At 24.7% G+C, this 24,570-nt stretch overlaps 5 protein-coding genes across 6 annotated transcripts; 3 read left to right on the top strand and 2 right to left on the bottom strand.

The window, feature by feature from the left end:
* Positions 1–99: 99 nt before the first annotated feature.
* On the bottom strand, positions 100–2,805 carry LOC127277992 (glutamic acid-rich protein-like). Of its 2 annotated transcripts, XM_051299470.1 has the most exons (5): positions 2,189–2,803; positions 1,787–2,087; positions 1,507–1,585; positions 743–844; positions 100–656 (listed from the first exon to the last, which is right to left on the bottom strand). In XM_051299470.1, the coding sequence occupies exons 1-5, from the start codon at positions 2,353–2,355 to the stop codon at positions 541–543; spliced, it is 765 nt and encodes a 254-aa protein (XP_051155427.1). In that variant the 5' UTR covers positions 2,356–2,803; the 3' UTR covers positions 100–540. The 2 variants fall into 2 exon arrangements, with proteins under 2 accessions (XP_051155427.1, XP_051155426.1); XM_051299469.1 differs by lacking the exons at positions 100–656; positions 743–844 and adding an exon at positions 886–1,430 and having other exon boundaries at positions 2,189–2,805.
* Positions 2,806–3,077: 272 nt separating this feature from the next.
* On the top strand, positions 3,078–13,436 carry LOC127277996 (nuclear pore membrane glycoprotein 210). Its single transcript, XM_051299477.1, has 14 exons — positions 3,078–3,309; positions 3,729–4,000; positions 4,107–4,330; positions 4,426–4,566; positions 7,027–9,396; positions 9,484–10,467; positions 10,607–10,942; positions 11,038–11,256; positions 11,344–11,599; positions 11,709–11,950; positions 12,144–12,293; positions 12,522–12,648; positions 12,828–12,884; positions 13,105–13,436. The coding sequence occupies exons 1-14, from the start codon at positions 3,131–3,133 to the stop codon at positions 13,293–13,295; spliced, it is 5,748 nt and encodes a 1,915-aa protein (XP_051155434.1). The 5' UTR covers positions 3,078–3,130; the 3' UTR covers positions 13,296–13,436.
* A 1,024-nt stretch (positions 13,437–14,460) lies between these two features.
* On the bottom strand, positions 14,461–16,945 carry LOC127277999 (translocon-associated protein subunit beta). The gene is made up of 4 exons (XM_051299479.1): positions 16,785–16,945; positions 16,048–16,198; positions 15,052–15,366; positions 14,461–14,782 (listed from the first exon to the last, which is right to left on the bottom strand). The coding sequence occupies exons 2-4, from the start codon at positions 16,195–16,197 to the stop codon at positions 14,666–14,668; spliced, it is 582 nt and encodes a 193-aa protein (XP_051155436.1). The 5' UTR covers position 16,198; positions 16,785–16,945; the 3' UTR covers positions 14,461–14,665.
* A 27-nt stretch (positions 16,946–16,972) lies between these two features.
* LOC127278000 (BLOC-1-related complex subunit 8 homolog) lies at positions 16,973–18,068 on the top strand. The gene is made up of 2 exons (XM_051299480.1): positions 16,973–17,323; positions 17,507–18,068. Exons 1-2 carry the CDS (start codon positions 17,269–17,271, stop codon positions 17,968–17,970), a joined length of 519 nt encoding a protein of 172 aa, XP_051155437.1. The 5' UTR covers positions 16,973–17,268; the 3' UTR covers positions 17,971–18,068.
* Positions 18,069–18,737: 669 nt separating this feature from the next.
* LOC127277997 (mitochondrial 2-oxoglutarate/malate carrier protein-like) lies at positions 18,738–22,892 on the top strand. The gene is made up of 6 exons (XM_051299478.1): positions 18,738–18,982; positions 20,248–20,463; positions 20,889–21,019; positions 21,144–21,314; positions 21,442–21,541; positions 21,680–22,892. Exons 1-6 carry the CDS (start codon positions 18,924–18,926, stop codon positions 21,879–21,881), a joined length of 879 nt encoding a protein of 292 aa, XP_051155435.1. The 5' UTR covers positions 18,738–18,923; the 3' UTR covers positions 21,882–22,892.
* The last annotated feature ends 1,678 nt before the right edge of the window (positions 22,893–24,570 follow it).

The raw sequence follows: 24,570 nt of genomic DNA on the forward strand, positions 1-24,570 counted from the left end.
AAAAAATTTTTTTTTATCCAAAACAATTTTCACGTATTGTAATAAAAAAATAACTATATATAATAATGTGATAACATGTTTGAATGATAAAGCTTATAATATATTGTAAATTTCATTTCGTTTTATTTATACAAACGTACATTTTCATCTAGTATAAACAATTTTCAGGCTTGTAAATCCTGACATTGTTTTTTTATAAAAACAATTAATTTATAAAATTATAATAAAATTTATCTAAAAATTGTCATGATTTTTTTAAAAATTTAATAAGTATATATTAATGAGCGATATGGGTACAATTTTTTTTTTTTTTTACTTTCTTCTAAGGTAAAACAAAAGTTTTGTATTTTGCTTAGACTTGTAATTATCAGTGTTACAAGTCTTAAAATATAAATAACTTATGTAAAAGAAATGCGAATTAATAAAGAAAAAAAAAAAATTCTCAATGGAAATGTAATTGTGTATACTTATAATATTGGTATACTCAATCTTTTGCTTTTTTGTCAAAATAAAAATATATTGAAAAAAAAAAAATGATTTTTATGTTACAAGATTTTTTTGCTTCTCTTCATCGTTTGTTACTAATTTTTGATCTTTCTCTTCATCTGCAACATTATTGAGTTCTACATCATCGGTATCTTCAAAAAGATTGTGACCTGTAAAAAGAAAAATTACTCAAAAAAATGACACAAATAATTTATTAAAGAGAATAAAATTAATATATTAATATTTTTGAAATTACCCGATATCATATGATTTATTTGTTTTTTCATTTCATCCTCCTCATCTTGAGAGTTTTGAACTCCTCCCTCAATATTCTTTTTTATTTTAGTATTTTCTTGAGCTGAAAACGATTTTTTGGTTACCGTATTAAAAAGAAAACAGTTTTAACTTTTTAATTCTTTTAATAAAATATCAATATAGTTTACAAAATATATAATGGCATTATTGTAGACAAAAAATACACATCATTCAAATTTGAATTATTTTTTGTTCATTATTAAAATAATTAAATAGCAAATAATAATTGAGTAAATACAAATTTATTTTTGCAATAGCAATAACAATAAAGCTTAATTTTCAAATCCTCCCCCCCCCCCAAAAAAAATGAAAAAAAAATGAAAAAAAAAATAATAAATTAAAAATTGACGATGGACGGAATATTTTTTTTTTTTAGAGATTTTTACCTTCTAAAAAATTTGTCTAGGGTTTTTTAGTTTCTTGAGTTAAAAGAGAATGATTATTATTTTTATCTTCATGCAACATTGCTACTGAAAAACGAGGAGGTTTGCGAACAGCTCCCGGTGGATCTTGTGGAAGAATTGGACTATCACGATGAAACTTCATACCTTGTAGACCTTTTTGTGAGATTTTAACAGCTTCTAATTTCACAGGATTCAATTGACCATTCGCTAATTCATTTCCAGGTGCTAAATCGTAAATTTTCGAAAAAAAAAATTGCAAACATTTTTTTCAAAACTACAAAAATAAAAATTTATCCCTTACCTTTGGGTACAATTTCCATTACTTTATTCTCTTGTGGTGCATTTATTGCCAATTTAGCTGCTTCTAATTCATTCTTCAGCTACAGATATAAAAAAAAAAAAATATTATTTACCTCTAAAAACTAATGTTTCATAGGACTTGAATATTTTTTTAAAAATATAAAACATTTTTTAAAGAAACAATAAATTTAAAAAAGCGAAAACTGATTAAAATTTTTCAAATACAACTTTTCAGCCTTTCTAATTCTACTAAAAAAGAGAATAATTAATTTCAAAATTACCTTATCTAATTCATCGTGTAATTTTTTATTCTCCTCTATTGTCTCTTTCAATTTAATTGAAGTTGTATTTTTTTCCAAATGTAAAGCATCAATTGTTGCTGATCGTGTTTTGTCAACATTAGTGAGTGATGATACCTGAGTTTTACAGGCAGTTAGAGACATTTCTAATTCTACCTTTTGTTTTTGTAATTCATATTGATGTGCAATGCGAACATGTAGAGAAGCTTTTTCTTCCTCAGATTTTTTTTTACTTTGCTGTAATTTTGCTCGTGAAGTCACACATTCATCCCTTTCTTCTGCGCTATATTATTATATAATATTTATATATTTTTTAGTAACTAAATATTCACTTTGCAAAATTTTTGGACATTATGAAATTTTTTTAATTAAGAAAAAAAATACCTAATTTTGAGCTGTTCTCCAAGTTCATCCAACTGACGAAGAAGTTCAAGATTTTCTGATGAAAGACTGTACCAATTGACAATAAGCATTAAACAAACAACAAAAAGACCTCCTACGAGAAGTGGTGGACATCTTCCTCCTCCTACCCTCATACTTTCAATAACCATTGCTTTATCTATCTACAATTTAAATTTTCTAATAGCTAAATAATTGTCATTAATTTATATTTTTTTTCACAAAAAGTTAGGTTATGTTTAAAAAAAAAACCTATATACAAATAATATATTTAAGTGCAACGGTAACTATCTTCTTCAATTAATTAATTATTAATTGTAAGGATTATGAATAATTTGACTTTAAAAGAAAAATATTATTTTAAATTACAATAATATACATTATTCTTATAATTATTATGACACGTAATCACAATTTAGGTTTACGTCAAACTATATTTAAATTTTAAAGAAAAACATTATTATAAAAGTTTTTATCTTTATTTTAATGTAATCAGCATGTTATTTTTAAAAACAATCACGCATTTATTCATGTTTATTAACATTTCTTTGACACGAACACAAAATGCTTTAAGGTACTGTCACTGTCATAGTGACATGTAAATGTACATCTACAATAGTAACGCGTAGCGCTAAATACGAACAGATACGAATTTGAGTCTTTTGTGATCAATTTTTTTTTCGAAATTCAAAATAGCGAATCTAATTATGGCGGCTGAATTTTGATAGATATACACTATAAATTGTGAACTTTCGTTTTGTTATACAAAAATTTCTTTATTTTTAAAAAAGCGAGGAATATCGATAGGATTTCGATATTTTATATCGATATATATATATCGTTCGTAAAATATCGATAATTCGATCGTCCGCCGCAAGCATTGAAGCAAAGCATGTGAGTGTGAAAAGCAAAAAATAAAAAAAAATTATGGCGGGACCACAGAGTTTTGTGAAAATAATTATATTTTTATTATGTACAATTAAATTTTTTTCATTAATTCACGGAGATAGACATCGTTTAAATGTTCCACGAGTTTTACTACCAGTTTTCAATGATTTTCCTGTCAACTTTACCCTCGAAGTTACAGAGGGTGGTTGCTACCAATGGTAAGTGAAAATTTGTTATTTTATTACATATATTTATTATATTCATGAATTAAAATATTCTCAAATATCAATTTTACACGAGACATTTAATATATTTAAATACTTTTTTAATTCTATGTCACAAGTTGATGCCTTTTTCTTACATAACCTCGTCTTTTTGCTTCACATAAATTTGCATATATAGTATTTTCTTTTTTTCTCCTATATGAAATATTTGTTTTTATGAAAAAAATATTACCTATCACTGCATTGGGAACCAAAAATAATAATTAATCATTTTTTGCTTTGACATATTATGAAAAAAATCAATAACTTTATTGACAATCTCTAAAACCATTTAAAGAATTCAAATATACAAAAAAAAAAAATAATTCAGTTTAGAGGATAAATTTGAAGCATTATTTATTCTCTTTTCAAAGGTCAACTTCTCGTTCTGATATTGTTCGATTAATTCCAATAAATGAAAACTATGATCGAATGTGTTCATCGGCAGTTATTGTACAAACTACAACAAGAGAGCCAACTAGAAATACAGCAATTGTTTTAGCCGAAGATCTTAATAATGGGAATTTTTTAAGATGTGACGTTATAGTTGATGCTATTTTTTCTCTTTATATGGTTACTACAACAAGAGAATTGTTTATTGAGGAAGCGCCAGAAGCTTTTGAAGTTCGCGCTTACGATGAACAAGGTTAAAAAAATTTTTTAATTTAAATTATTGATTACTTATTACTAAAATAAAACTTAAAAATTTAATTAAATTCAATAATTTTACAAAATCTTGTCATTATTTACAGGAAATGAATTTACAACACTCGCTGGCATTGAATTTTCTTGGGCTGTTGGTAATGCCGATAAAAGAGGTTTAAAAATTGATGAAAATTTACCCAATAATGTATTAAGATTTATGACTTTTCAAGAATCTCCTTATGAAACTCCTCATACAGTTGAAATGTTAGATATAATTGGAAAACGGGGAAATATTGTTCTATTGGAAGGAGTTAAAACTGGAGCAGCAAAGGTATTATTTGACAAATGTGTGATAAATATATTGATAATTATTTTTCTTAAAGTTTTCAATTTTTTTCATTAAAAAATATAATTAATTTTTTTTAGGTTTCTGTAAAATTACTTCATCATGAATACAAACACGTTCTTCCAGTTGAAGTTGATTTAATCGTTGTAGCCAATCTTATAATCATTCCATCTGACGTCACAATGATGATATACGATTGTTTTACATATAAAATAATGCAGGCAAGTATTAAGGGTTGCAATAAAATTTTGTTCTTTTAATTTTTAAAAAGAAAAAACATTAAATGTAAATGGGGCATTCTATTTTAAAATTATATCCCTAGTAAACAATTGACAATATAAGACATTTTTTAAATAATTATTTCTCCCATTTAATTAAATCAAATTACTTTTGCAATGAGTGGTTTTGAAAGAGAAATTTCTAAACTTTACAATTGTAAAAAAAAATTTTCAAAAAAACATTTAAATAGTATAAAAAATTTAGTTTGAAGGTTAAACTTGTAAATATCTCAAAACACGTTGTCTCCGATTTTGACAAAATCTATGTCAAAAGAAAGCTTAAATATTCTATTTTTTATTTACGTAAAGTTTATAATGGACATTTTCGAGAATTTCCAGAAATTAATTAAAATTCTCAGACGTTTCGGAGGTTAAAAAGGATTGAAATTTGTATGAATGGAGAACCATTTCTTTAAGAGCGGATTTTGTTTTTTAAATTTAATTTCCATTAACCTTACATTATTACATCACTTGACATTAGAGAAAAAAAATATTGTAAACAATAAATATATTGATCTTTAGCTATTTGCAATTAAAAATTTTTCAAATTTAAAAAAAATTATTAAGATTAAAATTGAAGTTTTAAAATTTATTTATTTAAAAATTTCGTAAAAACAAATGCCGCTGTATTTGAACAGAGGTTCTCTACTCATGCAAATTTCAACCCTTTTTAACCTTTGAAACGTCTGAGAATTTTAATTAATTTCTCGAAATCCTCGAAAATGTCCATTATAAACTTTACGGAAATAAAAAATAGAATATTTAAGCTTTCTTTTGACACAGATTTTGTCAAAATCGGAGACAACGTGTTTTGAGATATTTACAAGTTTAACCTTCAAACTAAATTTTTTATACTATTTAAATGTTTTTTTGAAAAAATTTTTTTACAATTGTAAAGTTTAGAAATTTCTCTTTCGAAACCACTCATTGCAAAAGTAATTTGATTTAATTAAATGGGATAAAATAATTATTTAAAAAATGTCTTATATTGTCAATTGTTTACTAGGGGTATAATTTTAAAATAGAATGCCCCAAATATAATATTTAAATGAAAAATTGATTTCTCTCGGGTAAGTCCACGTCAGAAATATCAGAATCTGCAAGTGGTTCTTTGATTTTAATGATACTTGGTAAAATTATAGCTTTATATATGAGCAATGTGTAAGTAAAAGGAATTTTTAAAATATCTAAAATTGTAGGAGTTATATCACTTTTAATTTTGATACTGCATTTTTTTCTTTCCTTTATATCTCGGTCAATTTTCAATCGATTTTGATGAATCAAAAACGATTTTTTTCAGAAAATTACGTATTTTCAGAAAATTTTAAAATAAAAATAAAATTTTGTTATTTAAATAGAAAAAAGTAAAAAACAAAATTTCCTTTAGATTTTTTTTCAATTTCGACCTCTTTTTTTTAATTTTTAATTTTTTAATAATATTCCTTTTTATTTTATCTTTAATTTAAAAAAAAATTCATCCTGGAGACTTTTTTAGATCTCGTGATATCGTCCTTTAAGTATTATAAGTCTTCATCAATTTGAAAACCGCAAGACTTGCTTCTATCATTACTTTCATTTGTTTGTTGAAATTTTTTATGGTTATGAATAACTATTTGTTTTAGAATCCTCTAAAAGAAAGCGCTAAAAACTTCAGCTACAATTTCAGGTTGCATTGTTAAGGTTTCATTACAATTTATTTTAAATTATAAATATTACAAAAAATAAAAACTTTGCTTCAAATCTATTAATAAAATATTGATTTGCTTGAATTTTCACTTGTTTTAGTCAAGTAATTTAAAAATAAAAACATTATTACGCGAATGTTTCTAGTTTGTAACAATAATATTATAAAACAAATGAAAGTAGAAACACAAATCTCGATCCTAGTTTTCTTGAGATGTGGATATTTAAAGAACGATATCACGAGATCTAAAAAAGTCTCCAGGATGAATTTTTTTTTTAAATTAAAGATAAAATAAAAAGGAATATTATTAAAAAATTAAAAATTAAAAAAAAGAGGTCGAAATTGAAAAAAAATCTAAAAGAAATTTTGTTTTTTACTTTTTTCTATTTAAATAACAAAATTTTATTTTTATTTTAAAATTTTCTAAAAATACGTAATTTTCTGAAAAAAATCGTTTTTGATTCATCAAAATTGATTGAAAATTGACCGAGATATAAAGGAAAGAAAAAAATGCAGTATCAAACTTAAAAGTGATATAACTCTTACAATTTTAGATATTTTAAAAATTCCTTTTACTTACACATTGCTCTTATATAAAGCTATAATTTTACCAAGTATCATTAAAATCGAAGAACCACTTGCAGATTCTGATATTTCTGACGTGGACTTACCCTCTCAATAAATAACATAATAATAATATAAACATTATTAATTCACAGGTACATCAGGGTCGTTTGGAAGAAATAAATCTTGCATCAAGTCAATATTATCTTGCAGCTGAAAATTCAAATCTCATTGAAATAAACAATGATCGTGGTAGTATTTATGCTCTTGCACGTGGTAGAACAAAAATTTCTTTACACGATAAAAATGTACTTGAAGAATATGGTGTAATTTTACCAACTGCATCGGTTAGCATAAGCGATGTTGCCTATATAACATTAACAGTTCTTCCACATCGTAGTAGTTCATTAATTTTAGGACAAACACATGAAATAGTCGTTGATTTTTACGATAGTCGTGATCATAAATTTTTCATTGGCGAAGGCGCTGAAGTAACATTAGAAATTGAAGATCAATATTTTGAGAGAAAATTCACAACACAAAATGGTACATACGCAATTGTTGTTCCAATTCAAACGGGTGTAACAACAGTGAAAGCAACATTATACGGTGTTATTGATCAAGGTGGACGAAAAATTGCTCAAACACCGGAATTAACAACAAGAGCTGAATTTACAATTCATTCACCAGTTATTATACATCCACAATCACTTGCACTTCCATGGGATCCAAAAAGTAAAACAAAATCTGATATGATATTAAAAGCAAGTGGCGGTGATGGTTCTTTTGTTTGGAATAGTCGACAACCATCAATAGCTACAGTTTCACAAAGTGGAGCAGTTAAAGTATTACAAAAAGGTTCTGCCGATGTGACAGTGTCAATGGTACGTAATCCTTATAATCGTGATACGGCAAAAGTTTATATTCTCGATCCAACGAAACTTGAAATTATTCAATATAATATGGAGGCGGCAATTGGTGAACCAATTTTTTTACACATTGCCCTCTATGGTGAAATGATTGATGGCACAGAAGTAAAACAAATTCCATTCAACGATTGTAAAGATTTACCTTTTGAGATTTATATTCCAGATGGAAATTTCTTTTACAATGAAACTGAAATAACACAACCTGTTGGTATTGCTTGTGCTGCATTAGCAATTGTTAGTCTCAATACTGGAACATCAACAATAACTGTGACTTATAATAAAAATGGCCTCTATCTTATGGATAATATCACAGTGTCTGCTTACGATCCACTTGTTGTTGTTCATCCAAATAGTGGTGAAAGTATTTTAGCAATTGGCTCATCAAGAAGAATTATTTTCAAAGGCGGTCCTTATCCATGGTCTGGTAAACTTCAAGGTTATCGGCGAGAAATGACTGTTTCTGAAAATGAAATTTTAGAAGTTAGTGAAGAAAAACAAACAATTGATCCTGATATTTCAATATTTCAAGTTGTTTGCCGACAACTTGGCGAGAGTATATTAACATTTACAGTTTCAAATATTCCTCTATTTCCCACATGTAAAATGACCGTTGCCACTGCGACAATTCGTGTAATTTGCTCAAAGCCAAGATACATTTTTCTACAACCAGAATTTAAGAACAATGAAAATTGTCCCATGAAACAAATGTCAAATAAAATTATGACTCACAGTAATGAAGAATTGGAATTATTGGTTATTGTCAAAGATGAAGATGGAAAGAAATTTGATAATATTACAAGTTTAAATATTGAATGGACATTGAAACCACAAAGTGGTGGTGAAATTGAAATACCAATTGGAACAATAGAAGCGCCTATTGAGGATTTTAATGTAAAACTTCCGGGTAATCATTATCAGCGTATTATCACAAAATTATTTTCCGATTCTTTAGTGTTAAAGGCAAAAATTACGGGTTATCAAAAAAATTATCTCTCATCGTTGAGAATATCTCCTGAATGGCCACCATTTCCAATTGAAAATGAAAGAGGAATATTAGCGACACCATTGATTGAAGCAATGATAAATATTATTTTAGTTAATGACACAATTATTGTGCCAAATGAATTGAAAGTACTAAATGATCCAAGTAGTAAATATTTTTTGCAAGTAAATCAAGGATCGGGATTTTATGAATTTCATCTTAGTTCAGATGATATTGCTGATATACGTTATGTTGAACCATCAAGAACAATTACTGTGGTACCAAAAAAATTTGGAACATTGAGAATAACATTAATTGATTTGTGTCTTGCTTCTGTACCTGCGGAAGCTGTTATTCAAGTTCAACAACTTGCGAATCTTGAAGTTGAAACGGTGAATAAAGTTGAAAAGGGAAAATGTATTGCTGCTGCTTTAAAAATGTATGACACCAATGGATATTCAATGATGTTGCCATTTATCGATGCATTGTCAATGAAAATTGAAATTGAAAATGGATTTATTGATGTTAAGAGAGCGTCACCCAGTGAACAAGGAGATCAACCATTTAGTGAAATAATATACATGATACATGGGCTTGAAGAAGGAGAAACTCAGGTGAGTTTTGTAAAATTTTTTAATGTTTTATAAAAAAATTTTTTACAAAACAATTGATTTTTAAATATTTTTAATTTATTTACATAGGTGATCTTTAGTAACGGCGAAGGCGATGATGAAATTCGAAGTGAACCAATTTTAATACAAGTTTTTCCACCACTAAAATTGACACCAAAAAATTTGACCACTTTAATTGGCACAATCTATCAAGTTACAGTCACTGGTGGACCAAAAGATGCTGAAATTGAATTCTCAGTGGGAAATAATGAAATTTGCAGTATCAATAGTGATGGCATTCTCGAGGGAAAATCAATTGGTCAAACGCGAATTATCGCAAGGGCAATTGGTTTTAATTCAAAGGGCAATATAATTGTTTATTCACAAGATTATGCTGATATTTATGTTACAAATCTTGAAGAAGTGAAAATTGTGATACCAACAATGAGAATTAAAGTTGGTGCCACAATTCCCGTTTGGGCATTTGGAATACCTGATAATTTAACACCATTAATTATTGGTTCAATGAAATCACCACTTTCATTCTCATGGATGTCAAGCGATAATTCTCTAATGAGCCTTCATAATATGTACGAGGGAACTGGAATTAATATGAGATATCAAAATGAAGTTTCACTACGTGCTAAGGCAAATGCACCGGGAAGTGTAACTATTTATCTAAATGTCACTGCACATTGTTATAATTCAATTGGAGGTTGTAGTGCCGATCGAATTTATAGTGCTTTTGTTAAAATTGAAATATTTGAAGAATTAAAACTTTTCTATAATGACAATAGTGAAAGTGAATCGGCTGTTATTTTAATGGCACCGAATTCAATTTTCAAATTACAAACAAATCGTGATAAATATGGTGTGACGTCTTTTAAAATTCTTACAAGCGGTTCACATAGTGTTGATACTGAGGATTCAAATGCTTTAACACAAGTATCGAAAATGATTACTGTTGATAAAAATGGTGTTGTTAAATCGGGAGAAAATTACGGTAGAACAGTTATTTCAATAACAAATGTCGAGGCTTACAGTTTAAAACAAACTCTAACTGTGATTATTGATGTGAGTTTACAATTTGTGTATAATTTTTTAAAATTAAGATATTAAAATAAGTAGAAAAAATGATTTATAAATTATAATTATTGTTATAATAATTATAAACTTTTAGTATTTATATAGGAATTTTTTTTTCTTTCTTTAGGTGAAACCAGTTCATTATATGATGTTGTCATTGAAATCAAATATTCGAACGAGATTAGGAGAGGAGCTGAATATGTTACCAAAAGGAATGGAATTAGATTATGTTGTAGAATTTTTTGACAATGTTGGTTTAAAATTTCATGCTGCTGACATGAGTTATAAAACATTTGCAAATAGAGGCGATTTAGTGACATTTATACCGGAAAATAATAATCTTCTATTGGCTAAATTTTTGGAAAATGGAAAATCAATCATTAAAATTTATAATGAAAAATATCCCAATGGAATGTTTGATTATGTGACTGTCATAATTGGAGATATTCATTTTCCAGCAAAGGTAAATTAATTATTAATTATTACTTTTATATAAAAATATATTTCAATTTATACATATAAAAATTATAAATTAAAATGTGTTTTTTATTTTGCTAGGCAACGGTGAGCGTTGGCGATATAATTTGCTTCTCGATGCCTCTTTTATCTTCTGACGGCGAACCAGGTATCTGGCAATCTTCAGCTTCTGAAATTGTTGCCGTTGATCCGATTTCTGGAATTGGAAAAGCTCGTAATCCAGGTAATGCTTTTATCAAACACAGTCTTACAACTCAACTGCAGGATGAAATTGAAGTTCACGTTCTTCCAGTTGCAAAGGTAAATTAATAAATTTACAAAAATTATTCCTAAAGTATAATATAAAACAAAAAAATAATTTTTAAAAAAATTTGTAAAAATGTATAGATAACATTAATTCCATTGAGAGGGAAAAATATAACAGGACTCGAGGTATTCAGTATACCACTTGTAATTAGAGGCAAGGATGAGGGAATTAAAGAAAATAATGTATTCTCACGAGGATTGAGTGGATGTCGAATGCAAACTTCATTTTCTTTGACTTCTTATCCCTTCACGTGTACAATACAATTTATTCCAGCGAATGTTCACATTGGAATTAAAGATTTTTTCATAGCTAAACCACGATTTGACATTGTTACCGGTAATATATCAAATTATTTTACATTTCATTGTTAATTTCAAAATGTTGTAATTTTTTAAAAATAATTAAGAATAATTCAATTTAAATTTCTATATAAAATTTCTTTTAGGTTTCTACTATTGTGATGTAATTCCCATTGGAACGCCAAATTTAATTTCAAGTACAACAGAAGTTCGTCTTCAGATAAACGCCGTAAGTAAGGATATGGAGGGAAATCCCGTGGAAGTTGCATATTTGCCATTAATTTATATTGGAATTAAGGAAGTTGTCTTTACAAATTTACCATCTTCATCAATGCCAACTGCATTTTTGGAAATTTATGGTTTACCCTACGTCTTGGAGCATATAACAGTGAGTTGACAAATTTTATTACATTGTATTTAGTAAAATTTCATTTATTTACACTAATATTTTATTCTATTTTATCTATATTTAAAATTTTGAATTTTTTTTTTCATCGAACTTTCATTAGTACTTGATAAACAATTTTTATATAAATAATTATTTAAATCAAAGTTCACAAATTTTATAAATAATTTTCTAGATCGATACTCCAGATGAAATTACAATAAGTGGTCAACAATTTATTTCTAAGCATCTATTTCAATATAAATTAAACTTGATGCAAACCCATGACGATATTCAAGGGAAAAAAATTGTCATAAGTAATGAATTAACAAAGCAGAATATCTCGGTATGAATTATTTGTTTCTATATCTCATTTTTTAATATTTCGTTAAAATAAAAATGCTAATATGATGTTAAATATTTTTAACAAAATTTATATTACTGATATTAAATACCTACATAAATTAAATTAAGTTTCAATTTTTTTTAGATTCTTTTAACAGTTTTGAAATTACAAAATTATAATTTTTTTTTACTCAGCATTCTTCTGATTTATTTTTTACTTTAATTTTAGCTATTTATTCGATTACCAAGATACGAACAATATGCGCATATATCAGGAATCCATTGGCTTGATTACGTTTATTTTCATCGTTATACCTTTGGAGTGTTCATTGTTTTATTTATCACCTTCTTTCACTGTAAGTCCTACAATTAAATTACAATAATAGCTAGATGTACAATTTATAATTTCAAAAAAGAATTACTTTTTTTTATATAAACTGACGCAATTGAATTTGCCTCGATTTAGAATTATTTTAGTACTAAACAATTTTTTAAGAACTAAAATATGTAATTCTAATTTTCGTGTTATTTTCAGTTTGGAAAAATAAAATGACAAATGTGGATTTAAATGTAAAAAATAGAAATATATTTGGTAAGTTGGAAAAAGTGAATATTTTTATTTTAGAGTAGTTTTAAGAATTGGAAAATTTTTTTTTTAATTTATATATTAATTTTTACATTAAAATTTATAATGTTCTATTGTTAAAAGCATATAAAAAAAGAAAACTAAAATATTCTGTAGATCTCGTAAATTATCGAAAACATTTATTTATTTTATTATTAAATAAATAAATATATTATTTTGATTTTAGCTGAAAAATGCCCGCCGCCTTTGAGAAAATCAACTAGTCCAGGTTCTCCAAATTTAAATAATTCCTCAAATACCACAAGACAACGTTCACCTTCATCACCATTAAGACCATTCTCAGCTTTTGAACCAGTTTATGGTGATCCACGAAGTTTATTTACACCGAGAAGAAATACAACATTACATACACCTTAAGTATGTAAAACAAACTTAATATCGATAATTCGATAATTTTGAAAAGACTGACAATCATTTTTTTTTTATATATAAAACAATTTCATTAACTATTTACCAATGGCGGATAAGTATAAATTAATATTTTTAATTTTCAAATAGTATTTGAAAATGAAACCAGTGTTCTTGTTATAATACTAAAACGGTTAAATTTTCAACTTTCAATCGTCTTCTAGGAAGAATCTTTTCGGAGTTGCAATAAAAGCAAAAAAAAAATTAGACTCATATTTTCATTTTCTTTTTATTTAAATAGTTTTCAAGGGAAAGTGCGAATAAATTTATTTTTGAATCATTAAACATTGTATTTGGATAGATAAAAATTTTTCTGACAATACGAAACGATTATTAAATTTGATAAACATAAATTCTTTTTTAATATCAATAATTTTTTTTGTCCAAATGTAAATTTTAATGAATTAAAGTGTAAAAATAAAATACTTTTTTTATTTGAAATTTGAAAAACACTAAAATATAAAGTTCGCTTTAAATTTATAACTCTCTGTTCGATTCTTCCTCAATAGACACAACGTGAGTTACATTTTAAGAGTTAAGGTTTTGTACATTTGTTATAAAAAAAAAAGTAATGTATTCTAAAACCAACAACGTTTGAAATTAAGAATAACGAAGACTTTCATTAAATTTGAAAGTACGTATTTTTATTAACAAAAGTTATTGTTATACTAATTTCAATCGTTGAATGGAACTGTGTATAAATGTAATTATGAAAAAGTGTTAAAATGTCTAAAACAAAGTGAGCTACTAATGTTAAATTAGACCTGAAAATATTTTTGCCGAATCTTTTTATTTTCTTATAACTTCATTCACATTTTGTCTCATTTGTTTTGTAGATCACTTAATTAGTTGTTTTTTTTTTTTAAATTAATTAATTGTAGTTTCAGAATTGATGATACTGATTTGAATGATGTTGCAATTTAAATAATTTAGAGGGAATGTAAAATATTTTCGATATATTGATCATAATTATTAATAGTATACTATATTTGTAACGATTTTTTGTACTAAAAACAAATTTTCTTTATTAGTGTAATTGTCATTAGTTTTTAATTAATGACTTCATAAGCGTTTAATGGTAACGATATAAATAACAACAACTTAATAAAGAAAATTACTTTTTTCATAAATAAGTGTTTATTTTTTTTTTTTTTTTATTAAAAAAATGCAACATATATATTTATAATGAAACAATCACTCATCTCACGGCTCAATCATACTAGAAAATATTTTTTTTTTGTTTGTTTTGTTTATTATGATCTTTGAGTAGATCAAGGAAGGATTTTTAAATTTTTTTAAAATTTAAAAAAAATGAGTGTTCAATGCTTTTTTAAGCTTTTTGACAATTTCTCATATTTTCTTTTGCTGGAGAACCACAGTCCAAAAGGTATTGCCAAACATGGAAGGGTCATCACAGCAAAAGCTGCCCAGTCGATCTGAAAAATAAAAATAAATATTATTATTTTTTAAATCTATATATTTTGGAAATATTTTATTTTTTAAAATAATAATTATACAATATGTAGTAAATTTTGTATCAAGTTTATTATTTTTGTTTATTTTATTCGTATTTTTTGTTACTGCAAAAAAAGTTCAAAAAGCATTTAAGGTTTTCAAAGTTGAAAAATTTTAATAACATTATTTTTAAAAATTTTTTGATAATAATAGTGATTATTATATTCTAATAATAGATCGTAAAACTTACCACATGGGAAGAGAATTTTTTGTCAAATTCTCGGAATGAGATAAAATAAGCTAAACCAGGTTCGCTGCTAATTGCAACTTGTAAATTTGGAGCATCTTCACGATGACGATAGACAACTTCAGCGGATGTGAAATTGAAATATCCGTATTTCTTCGGTTTTACAATAACAGTATGGCTCACATTTGATTGAGGTGGAACCCTGTCAATTTTAGCATTCAATTCTCCACTAACGTGAACAAAACTATCAGCGGGGAATGTATTGTCAGTTATCGCAACTTCCAATGCAGCCTCATTGCCAACATTATAGACAGTGTACTGTAAAATATAAGGAATTTATTTAAAAGAAATTTTAAAATAAAATAATTTTTTCCAAATTTTAACTCACAAATATTTTTAAAAAGTCCAACTTAAAAAATGTAATTTTCAAAAAATCTTAATTCAATTAATTTATCTTTAATTGTTCAATAAAAATATGGTAACTATCTTCAATTATTTAATTAAATAATTGAAATTATCTTTAAATAATCAATAAAATAATTGTAAATATTCAATCAAACAATTGAAATTACCATTTAAATAATAAATAAAAACAATTAAAATTATTTCCAAATAATCAATTAAAAATAATTAAAATTATTTCCAAATAATCATAAACAATAATTGAAAGTGTATCTTTAAATATTGAATCAAATAATTTAAATTATCTTCAAATGTTTTGATTTTTAATCGATTTTCAAAAAGTTTTCTAAACTCAATTTTATCAATTATTATTAAATCATAAAAGAATTTTTGAGTTAATAATTTTTGAAAATTTCAAAAAATTATTATTGTAAAATATGAATTTAAACTAGAAAAAAGAATATAAAAATATTTATTGAAATAATAAATTTTAATATATTTAAAATAATAATTAATTATCAATCATTAAATAAAAGAAAAATGCGTAAATATTAAATTATTAATTTGCCCTAATAAATTGAATAAAAACAAAATTACCTTAACAACAACATCCATATTTTCAACGAGGTATTTGTTATTAATATGCTTAGCAATTAGCAGTCTAGCACCTTCTGGTTCTGGTTCATCTTTTGATAATGAACTTGCTAGTAAAGTCAAAATGACTGTGAAAAATATGTGGCACTTCATTCTGAAATACAAATTGTCAATGTTTTAATTCACCATTAATTAATATCCTATATATAATACGCTAATAAGTAAAAATTAACATAACTTTATTGAAAACAAAAGATTTTTATTTTATTTAATTATAAACAAAAAAATAACACGTATATTTTTTATATTCAACAATATTCATATTTAAATTTCTAATTTTTCATACACTTTAAAACTCTTTAAATTTTATGATTTTTTAATTTTTCCTAAAAAATATTGTTACCGTCTGGTAACATATTCCCAACTATCTCCGAAAGCTGTCAAAAAATCAAAATTTGTAAATTTTAAATACTTGAAATATAATGAAAATAATTAGTGAAAAATTAGACAATCATGAAATAAAATAACTTTTTAATTATGTTTACTATTTTTCATTAAGGGTATAATTTACAAAAAAGTTTTAAAATATAATATGCTCCGAAAAATTGTATACATTATTTATTTTCTATTATAGAATTTAATATGCGTTTTATGGATGAAAAATTTTAACTATATAAATAAAAAGAAAAATAGAAAAGGTAGAAAATGTGTAATTTATAATTAATATAAAAGAAACTTACCTGTTAAGATATGAATAATATTCTATGTTATAATAAAACTAAAATAGGTACAAATGAAACAGCAGAACGCTTTAGTACATGTGGCGAACTGAGAAAAAAATTCGACAAATCGCTGCCAACAGCGCTGCGTTTTCTCTGCCACGTACTGGAGATTTCTTCGTCACTTCCTGTTTTAAAGTCTTACAGGAAATCAGCTGTTTGAAACAACAAGTGAACATTTTGGTTTGTGTCAAATGTCAAAATTTGAGTGTGATTTGAGTTAAACAAAATTTACAATAATGTTGATTCAATTATCAAATAAAAATCTTTGCAATATAATATGGAACTTGCTAAATGTTTTTGTAGGTTATGTTTGAATTATAAATAATTTAAAACGAAAAATGACAATTGACAGGTAGTTGTTTATTGAAATCAATAAAAATCTAATGAGAATGAGGTAAAATAAGAGAAAAAAGAATATTTTTGGTATATTAAATTAACAAAAATGGCTGCTAAGGTTTATCAATCTGATCAAGAACTTGAAACCAAAGTTAAGAAAGGTTAGTTTTTTTTATGTATATAACAATTATTTTTTACCAATTATATAATTTATCTATTACATTTTTACAAGTTTATTTACTTTATTTTTTTCTTATTAAAAAAGTGACAAATATCAAATACCTATCTTATATAATTAATTGTGAAATAAATAATTTTTCTTTTAAATTTCAAATTATTTACAGCAACAGAGCGAATTTCTGAGAATATGCACATCGTTGCAAATGAACCATCACTTGCATTCTATAGATTACAGGAGCATGTTAGAAAAGCATTGCCACCAATGGTTGAAAAAAGAGTTGAAGTTCTTGCACTTCGAAATCAACTTCAGGGTCGATGTTACGATGTTGAATATGCAGTAAGTGCAATAAAAAGTGTTCAAGATGCTGATAAAAGTTTTGATAATACAATTGAATTCATCAAAAATGCAATGTTTTATAAACAACAATTAAAATATGAGGAGCAACGAAAAAATAAAAAGGAAGGCAATAGAGATTCTGTTTATAAAAGACTATCAGCACATATTCCCACATTAGATCATTTAATGCCTGATGAATTATCCGATGTTGTTAGAGAAAGTGTCAATCGAGTTGAATCAATGATGAATCATGCAATGCATTCTAATGATTCTCAAAAGGCGAATAATTAGTTTTTTTTTTATGTAAATATATAATATAGAAATTATTTAAAAACAATAGTCTATTAAAAATTTATTCAATTAAAAAAAAAAAAAAAAAAAAAAAATGAATTTTTGTTATCCTTTTATCTGTTTGATTTTGTAAATATATTTTTTTAAATTGTTTTTTTTTTTATTGAAATATAAATTATCAGTTATAAACTTGTTAAATTTGAATGAAATTATTAATAATTACTGTTAATATTTGTACAATATTAATGTGAAATTTATTTAATGTAATGAAAAGTATTAAAATTTTGTTGAAATTTAAAAAATTGTGTTCGTTAAATTATTTTTCAAAAATGCAAAATTCAGTTACAAATGTATATATAGAATAAATATTGAATATTTTATTTAAAATTTAAAAATATTTCCAATTATTTAATTAACTATAATATTGATCATTTTAATTATTAAATTGTCAATTTGAAGGTAGTTTTAATTTTATTAGATTAAATATTTAAAGATATTAATAAAAAAAATTTTTAAATGATAAATGTCACTTTAAACACTTTTAACACTTTTTAAAAAATTTGTCTACTTCTTCTGGAGGAGAATTTTTATTAATCTTCTTTAAATAAAACAGTTTATTAATATAGATTTAAACTTCTTTCTCATATGGAGTGTTTTAATTTTTAAAAACAATTTATTAATATACAGTTAAATTATTTTCATAGTGTCGAAAACAATATGCCAACTTACTCGAAATAAAATATTGCGTGCGCAACACGAAAGTCATTTTCCAGTCGTTTATCGCTCAGTAACATTCACTCATTCATTGTTGATTGATGTGCTGCTTTGTATTATGTATAGTTAGTAAAAAAAATTAATATAGTGTCCGGTTTTTCGCAAAGATTAAATTAAAAAGCTAATATTAAAAAAATAGCTAAATAAATTAAGTTTCTCTAGAATCAAAACTGTCAAAAATGGGAAGCGAGAAAACAGTGCCAAACGGTATCAAATTTCTTATCGGCGGTACTTCAGGGTTAGTAATTTATTAATAATTATTATTAATTACAATTTATTTTATATAAATTAATAAAAATAAAATAACTTAATAAAATTTTTTAGAAAAACTTGTAAATTTGATATTCCAATAAAATTTATTTTGCGAATAATTTTAATGAAAAAATGAATTTCTAACCTTAATTATCAAAACTGCATGTAATAAATTTACAGTGATTGTTATTCTTTTTACTTGTAAAATAAATGCATGATTGTTGGACTTAGAACCTTGAGTGTATACATATATGTATATATTTAACAAGACTTAATCAATTCAGTAATAAAGAGAGATGTTCTCATTCTTTTGTTTTTTTTTCGCACACTCTGTGCGGTTGTTAAACTGATATAAAAAATTAATGATTTTGCCGAAAAACAAAGGTCAAACGGTTAGGCGTCATAAAATCAATAAAATTATACAATTACCTATATATTCAAATGTATATAATACAAAATTGATTGCCTTAGTATTTGTTATCGTTTTAAATTAATGTTTCCATTAATTTTTGATTTATGCGGAAAAATGTTCCTCAAATTGAATTTTTTATTTTATCGTCAAATAAATTGATTGAAAAATTATATACTTTTTTTTTGACAGTTTTCTATAACAACAATGTATAATAAAAAAATTGTCACAGTTCTTAATTTAGTTTTAGCCGGTAGTGACAGTCAAGGTCTTTTTGAATGCTGACTATACCTGGCATGTGATGTTTGTCATCGTTGTCATGCTTCTTCTTTCGAAAGTTCATTTACTCTCCTTGAATGCCAATATACCCAGTAGGATAAATAATTTATTCAATAAATATTCTTTACAATTTGTCCATAATTTTATAGCTGTAATTCTAATTTTAAATACATGTATAAATTTAGTATAAAAAGAAAAAGGAAAAAAAATTTTCCTGGTTTCTGACATTTAAGAAGAATGGAATGTGTTAAAAAAAAATATTCTTTAAAGCTATTTTAAAATTATACGTAAAGATATTTGACACTCTAACGCAAACTGTTACAATTATAGATTCATTTGCTGTGTGATCGTTACGTAATCTTTTAAGGTCATTTCCAGCGATAAAGAATTCTTGCAAATTTTTGAATTTCAAAAATTTAATTTTAATATTTGAAAGTATATTGTTGGCAAAAAAAAAAAATTCTATTTTTGGTTATATTAATTAATGAAATTAAATATTGGGATAGATTAATAATTATTTACACTTTTGATAGAAAGTAAAAATGAATAATTTTTTTCTTCAGAATGGCAGCAACATGTTTTGTGCAACCATTGGATTTGATTAAAAATCGAATGCAACTGAGTGGAACGAAGACATCGACAGTAGGAGTTGTTTCAAATATTTTAAAAAATGAAGGTCTTTTCGCTATGTATTCAGGACTTTCTGCTGGACTTTTGAGACAAGCTACCTATACAACTACAAGATTGGGAATTTATACTTGGCTCCTTGAACTTGCCTCGTGAGTGTTTTCTTTATTTAAATAATTATTTATTTATATTAATTTTTATCATTAGGTAATTGTTAATTTTTAAATAGTTTTTGTTTTGTATCGAAAAAAAAAGTAATTAATATTGACTTATTTCAATGAAATATTATAAAAATTATAAACTTTTCTTTAGTTTATTAATATTTTCTATTTTTATTAAAAAAAAATTTTTTTAATTGAGTCTAATTTTTATGCTCTACGTGATCTCACCAATATATATTTTTATCTTGTAAAGATTTTTTTTTTATGTATAATTATTTATAATATTTTCAAATCTTTCAACTTGTAAATAATTTAAAGAAGATATAGATATATTATTATAGTAATTTCGTTAAAATATTTTAAAACATCAATTTACAAATAAATTTATTAATTGAATTATTTTACTATTTTCATAGAAAGGAAGGACAGCCGAATTTTTTTATTAAAGCAGGCATAGGAATGGCTGCGGGTTGTGTTGGTGCATTTGTAGGAACGCCAGCGGAAGTTGCTTTAATTAGAATGACTGCAGATGGAAGATTACCTTTAGGTAATTAATTTTATTATTTAATTTATTATTATTAAAATTATTTTAATAAATTTTTTATTTATTATAATTATTATTCTTTTAAATAATTAAGTTTTAATTAAAAATAAAATGAATTATTCTCCAGCTGAAAGGCGCAATTACAAGAATGTTTTCCATGCACTTTTACGAATAACAAGAGAAGAAGGAGTCTTTACTCTTTGGCGAGGTGCTATTCCAACAATGGGAAGAGCCATGGTGGTAAATGCAGCACAACTTGCATCCTATTCACAAGCAAAGGAATCTCTTCTCGAGACAGGTGAAAAAAAAAAAAATAAAAATTGTTTCTTTTTGAATTGTCAATAAATATTACAAAAATAACAAATTTATCCACTTTTAAATAAAATCAGAAAATTAATTTTTAAAAATTTTCATCAACATTTCAGGTTATTTTGAGGAAAATGTGACTTTACACTTTGCGGCCTCAATGATTTCTGGATTGGTAACAACTGCAGCTTCGATGCCTGTTGATATAGCCAAAACGAGGTAATATAATTACAGAAGATTTCATATTATATTATTAATAATATATTTTTCCATATTTAAAATTTTCGTAATTTAACAAAAAGAAATTTATCCTAATATTTGATCAATTATAAATTAATTTTTTTGTTTTGCCTTTAGAATACAAAATATGAAGATGATAGACGGAAAACCAGAATTCAAGGGTTCAGTGGATGTATTAACGAAAGTCGTGCGAAACGAAGGTCTATTTGCTTTATGGAAAGGATTCTTTCCCTATTATGCACGTTTAGGACCACATACTGTTTTAACATTCATTTTCCTTGAACAAATGACGTCAATTTACAAAAGTAAATTTGTTTGATTTCTCATTTTCAAGTTAAATTTTGTTTCAATAAAGATAAATTCCGCGGCCATATTAAATCGCGTTTCTCCACTTGTTATTATATTGATAACAAATGTTTAATCTACTGGATTAGTCATAATTTTAACTTGAATTTCATTTCATAGTGAACATTTTTCTTTTTTTTTTTTTTGTTGAAAAAATTTTCATATTTATTTTAGAAAAAATTATATAAGAGTTTAGAAAAATTTGAGAAAATTTCAGGCGTTACACATTCACGTTCTCTATTTAATGCAGAACGCATTTTATTAGATTATATTAGTCAAATTAAAATGCGAGTTACTGGCTCTTTTTTTTTTTTTTTGAGCCACAAGACAATACATTCTGTATACATTCTCTAATTAGAACGTCGTCTGGAACGATTATAGTTTTATTATTATTGTTATATAAATTGACAAAGAGGGAAAAAAAATAATTCCTGATTGTATAGTGCATTGTTTATAAGTGATCGTCATATATATTTAATGTTGTATAATTTCTCAAAGTGCGAAACACTATTTTTTACAAGACATGTGTATTATTATTAATATTATAATTTTACTCTTATCATTCCCTTCAAGTGAACTCATAAATTATTTCATTGAAAAGTTATTTCTTTGAATTTTCATTGTTTCAAAATTTATAATGTTCTATTTTTAAAAAAGTCAAATTTTCTTTTTAAAAAAATGTTAATTTTTAGTCTGTATAGAAAGAAAATTTGTTATTGATTCATGTATTTTAATTATAAAAAAAGACGTTTCGATATTCTTTTTGATGTGGAGAAAAAAATTCGACATTATAAATTTAGATTTCTGAAAATTTTGATTAATAAGTTTTATAAAATATTCATGTGTTCACCTTCAAGAAGCATGTGTTAGGGATAATTTGCAAATTTGTATAGGTACACAAAAATACGTTGAATACGTAAACAAAAATTCCATCTCTATTTTTTTATGTATTTATGAAGAAAAAAATAAACAGTGTATAAATTTATTTACAGTAATTTTTAAATAGTTTTTGTTATATATAATTATATAATTTAATTAAAAATTCATTTGTTTTTCAAGACAGTTTTTACAATGATGTAATAAAATTTTTTTGAATTTTTTTTTTTTTTATAGTAAACTTCAGCAAAATATTTTGTATTTCTTATAAAATGAAATTTTACAATTAAAAATTTTTAAAATTACAGTAATTTACATTGCTAAATTATATTTAAATAAAGAGTTGTCTATATTTAGAAAAATAACAATGTAACTTTATTTGTCATTTTGAACATAAACAGCAATATAAGGATTATCTTTCAATTCTTTTATCGATGTTTGAACATTTAATAATTTTTCTTTTGCTCGTCGAAGTGTTGATTCTAAAGTTTTTATTCTCTTTTTTCTGGCAATTAATTTACGTTGAGTGTATTCCCAATATTGTTTTCCTCCATCTGGTGCTGATGTAATTTCCTCCCATGTGAGATTTATGTTTATTTTCTTTTTCAAAATATTAAATTCTTTCCTAAAAAAAAAAATAAAACACAGCAAATAATAATAATAATTAATTAATAAAATAAAAAAAAAAGAAATTTTCTTTGTTATTTAAAATTTTGTTTAAACCTACCTTTTATAATTCATTTTTATTCGTGATTTTGAATTTGGCGATTGAATGATATTTAAATTTTCATCATCTGAATTTTTATTATCAAATTGTCCAATTCGAAATTTATTAACAACTTCATCTAAAGTTTGACTAACCGAAGATTTATGAAGTTTATTGAGCATTTCAGTTTGTTCGGGTGTTTCATTTAGAAATAATGAAGGATTGCTACCTTCTTTTAATCGTCGCATACCATAAACTAATCCATAGCGAAAGCAATCTTCAGTAAAATGAATTGAACAAACTGTTGAACGTTTATTAACAGGTGTTTGATCAGATTTTCCTATTATTTCAAGCCATTTTTGTATTGATTCCTCATCATTTGGAAATCTAGAGATTTTATTTTTTTTTTATAAATGTTCATAAATATAATGCACGTAAAAAATGTACATCATAATATTATAAAATATTTTAATTTTTCAAAATTTTTAATACAACAATCAGTATTTTGAATATTTTATCACTTTTTACACAAAACTTTATATATTTGTTCATATATATTATAGGTTAGGAAATCATTAATTGCTTATTAATAGTATTTTTAGTATAGAATGTTCATTATTGTTAATTATACTGACAAAAAATTAATTTGTTCATTAAAATATTTAAATAAACAATGTTTTGAAAGCATATAAGAAATATTAAAATATTAAAAACATATCAGAATGTAAATTATACGTTTTACTTTAACATACCTGTGAAATGATAAATTACTTGTTTTACTCGCTTTTCGATTGCATATATAACATTTAGTCATTATTATAATATATTAATTAAATACTATACTAATTAAAAACAGGCACACTTTTGTTTATTTTAACTTTAAATGCGTTTTAAAAATGCACTGGAAAAAATAAACAACAATATTGCAGACGATTTTTGTGTGTTAAGTAAACAACAAGTGCTGCCAACAGTGAAAAAGTTGAAAATATAAGTTGTACATATTGGTAACAATTTCAAAAAAAAAAGTAATAAATAAAATTTTTTATCTAATAAAATTATCTAAGAAAAATAGTAAGAAGAG

Source organism: Leptopilina boulardi, unplaced genomic scaffold (assembly GCF_019393585.1).
Source record: "Leptopilina boulardi isolate dan_hultmark-lab unplaced genomic scaffold, ZJU_Lbou_2.1 LbouV2_193, whole genome shotgun sequence".
NCBI lineage: Eukaryota > Metazoa > Arthropoda > Insecta > Hymenoptera > Figitidae > Leptopilina > Leptopilina boulardi.

Coding starts and splice junctions, on each gene's coding strand:
- LOC127277999 (XM_051299479.1), bottom strand. CDS start 16,197: ATGAAGTGCCACATATTTTTCACAGTCATTTTGACTTTACTAGCAAGT. Junction 15,367..16,047: donor ATATGGATGTTGTTGTTAAG/GTAATTTTGTTT, acceptor TATATTTTACAG/TACACTGTCTATAATGTTGG. Junction 14,783..15,051: donor AAAAATTCTCTTCCCATGTG/GTAAGTTTTACG, acceptor TTTATTTTTCAG/ATCGACTGGGCAGCTTTTGC.
- LOC127277992 (XM_051299469.1), bottom strand. CDS start 2,355: ATGGTTATTGAAAGTATGAGGGTAGGAGGAGGAAGATGTCCACCACTT. Junction 2,088..2,188: donor GGAGAACAGCTCAAAATTAG/GTATTTTTTTTC, acceptor ATAATAATATAG/CGCAGAAGAAAGGGATGAAT. Junction 1,586..1,786: donor TACACGATGAATTAGATAAG/GTAATTTTGAAA, acceptor TTATATCTGTAG/CTGAAGAATGAATTAGAAGC.
- LOC127277997 (XM_051299478.1), top strand. CDS start 18,924: ATGGGAAGCGAGAAAACAGTGCCAAACGGTATCAAATTTCTTATCGGC. Junction 18,983..20,247: donor CTTATCGGCGGTACTTCAGG/GTTAGTAATTTA, acceptor TTTTTTCTTCAG/AATGGCAGCAACATGTTTTG. Junction 21,542..21,679: donor GTTGATATAGCCAAAACGAG/GTAATATAATTA, acceptor TTTTGCCTTTAG/AATACAAAATATGAAGATGA.
- LOC127277996 (XM_051299477.1), top strand. CDS start 3,131: ATGGCGGGACCACAGAGTTTTGTGAAAATAATTATATTTTTATTATGT. Junction 11,951..12,143: donor ACGTCTTGGAGCATATAACA/GTGAGTTGACAA, acceptor ATAATTTTCTAG/ATCGATACTCCAGATGAAAT. Junction 12,649..12,827: donor ATTTATCACCTTCTTTCACT/GTAAGTCCTACA, acceptor TGTTATTTTCAG/TTTGGAAAAATAAAATGACA.
- LOC127278000 (XM_051299480.1), top strand. CDS start 17,269: ATGGCTGCTAAGGTTTATCAATCTGATCAAGAACTTGAAACCAAAGTT. Junction 17,324..17,506: donor TGAAACCAAAGTTAAGAAAG/GTTAGTTTTTTT, acceptor AATTATTTACAG/CAACAGAGCGAATTTCTGAG.